We start from the raw sequence: 1393 nt of genomic DNA, 5'->3' as shown, positions 1-1393 counted from the left end.
AGATAAAACACTACTAAATAAAAACACCAGGAGAGGTAAAATGTGCAGTACCTTAAACGACTGAAGGGATGGATGACAAACACGCCTTCCTCTTTCTGTCTAATGCACTCCTTCTCCACAGCTACCTCACTGCCGTAGACATACAGCGAGCGGCGGTTCAGCTGCGGCAGCAGTAGGTTTCTCCACCCGCTCCAACGGAAGCGCCTGTGTTTCTCAGGTGCGAGACGCTGCATTTCCAGGCCCTGACTAAGCACTGTTATCACCGAAACACCTCTAACATCTCTCAGCGTGCCTCTCTGACAACTTTATTTCTGGACTTTCTTTTATGCTGACCATTTCATCCACTTTTCTTCATCGTCTTCACGCTCGCTCTCTTGCTTTCTCTCTCTCATGCGCGCACATGCACACGCGCAGGGTAATTTTCCATCACAGTTCTCTGACTCGTTCCAGAATGGGGAAGGAGATAAGTTCCAGAATTTCCATTCTTCCCCCTCTGTCAAACTAACTATTGTCTCATCAACTATTCAGTATCTCTGCCTCGCGCTCACATCAGCTCAGCTCATCTGGACTGCGGGGCGGTTCTTTGACACAAGGTGGTTTTGAATATCACAACTATTGTTATCTGAACTAGACAGATGGTTCTGATAGAACCGGACCCAAGGCTGACAAAGGGAGGTGATAGAATTACTTACGCTCTTATTGTGCGTAAATGACTGTACTGATATGGCAGAGATCATTTCTAATGAACACACAAGAGTGCACAGATAATTTTGCTATTTCAGAAAGAGACAGAATACATGTATCTATTTTTGCAGGCCTTTCTGATTTTTGGAGAAATCAGAGTTTAACTTCGATTTCTTGGGTACGGCTGTGAAACTGGTCTGTGTTTTCGTTGTGGATGTGTTTATATCAAAAACAGACACCTACAGCACATCACAACGGTGGAGCTCACTAGATCTCCTGTAAACTGAATACAGTATTGTGTTGCATTGGCAGCCTATGTTTATGAGAGTCACTAGTCTTGAATTTCAAAGTGGTATTCAAGTAATGTAACGGGTCACTGATCATTCTCAGAAGGCAACAAACACCTAAACTGCATTCATTCGTTGTAATCATATCACATTGCATTCAGTTATCAACTGGGTGACTGAATTCATTAAAACATGACTAGTCACTGGTTTTATTAACAAGCTTGTCTGTGAAGCTTCTGTCTAGTTAAAATACTAAATGATGCTTCCATGTAACAATTTAATCTGTGAAACTTTAAAATTAAAAACAAGAATGTTATATTAATAATAAAAAGGTACAATTATAAGTATTATTATATTAATAACCAATTGCCAATATACTTAAAACTCATAACATTATATATACAGTATATATATATATATAT

General features: G+C 40.0%; 1 protein-coding gene across 1 annotated transcript in view; it reads right to left on the bottom strand.

Annotated features, from left to right (window-relative positions):
- The window catches only part of LOC107577923 (potassium/sodium hyperpolarization-activated cyclic nucleotide-gated channel 1-like), a 1993-nt gene extending 1760 nt beyond the window's left edge, over nucleotides 1-233 (bottom strand). Inside the window, exon 1 of the mRNA XM_016263945.1 lies at nucleotides 126-233. Coding sequence (XP_016119431.1) covers nucleotides 126-233 — 108 coding nt within the window. The remainder of the gene's footprint in view (nucleotides 1-125) is intronic.
- Between the last annotated feature and the right edge of the window lie 1160 nt (nucleotides 234-1393).

The sequence above is a fragment of the Sinocyclocheilus grahami genome, unplaced genomic scaffold, assembly GCF_001515645.1.
Source record: "Sinocyclocheilus grahami isolate Dianchi unplaced genomic scaffold, SAMN03320097.WGS_v1.1 scaffold7766.1, whole genome shotgun sequence".
NCBI classification, from domain to species: Eukaryota; Metazoa; Chordata; class Actinopteri; order Cypriniformes; family Cyprinidae; genus Sinocyclocheilus; species Sinocyclocheilus grahami.
This window is presented reverse-complemented; position numbering and strand designations above follow the sequence as displayed.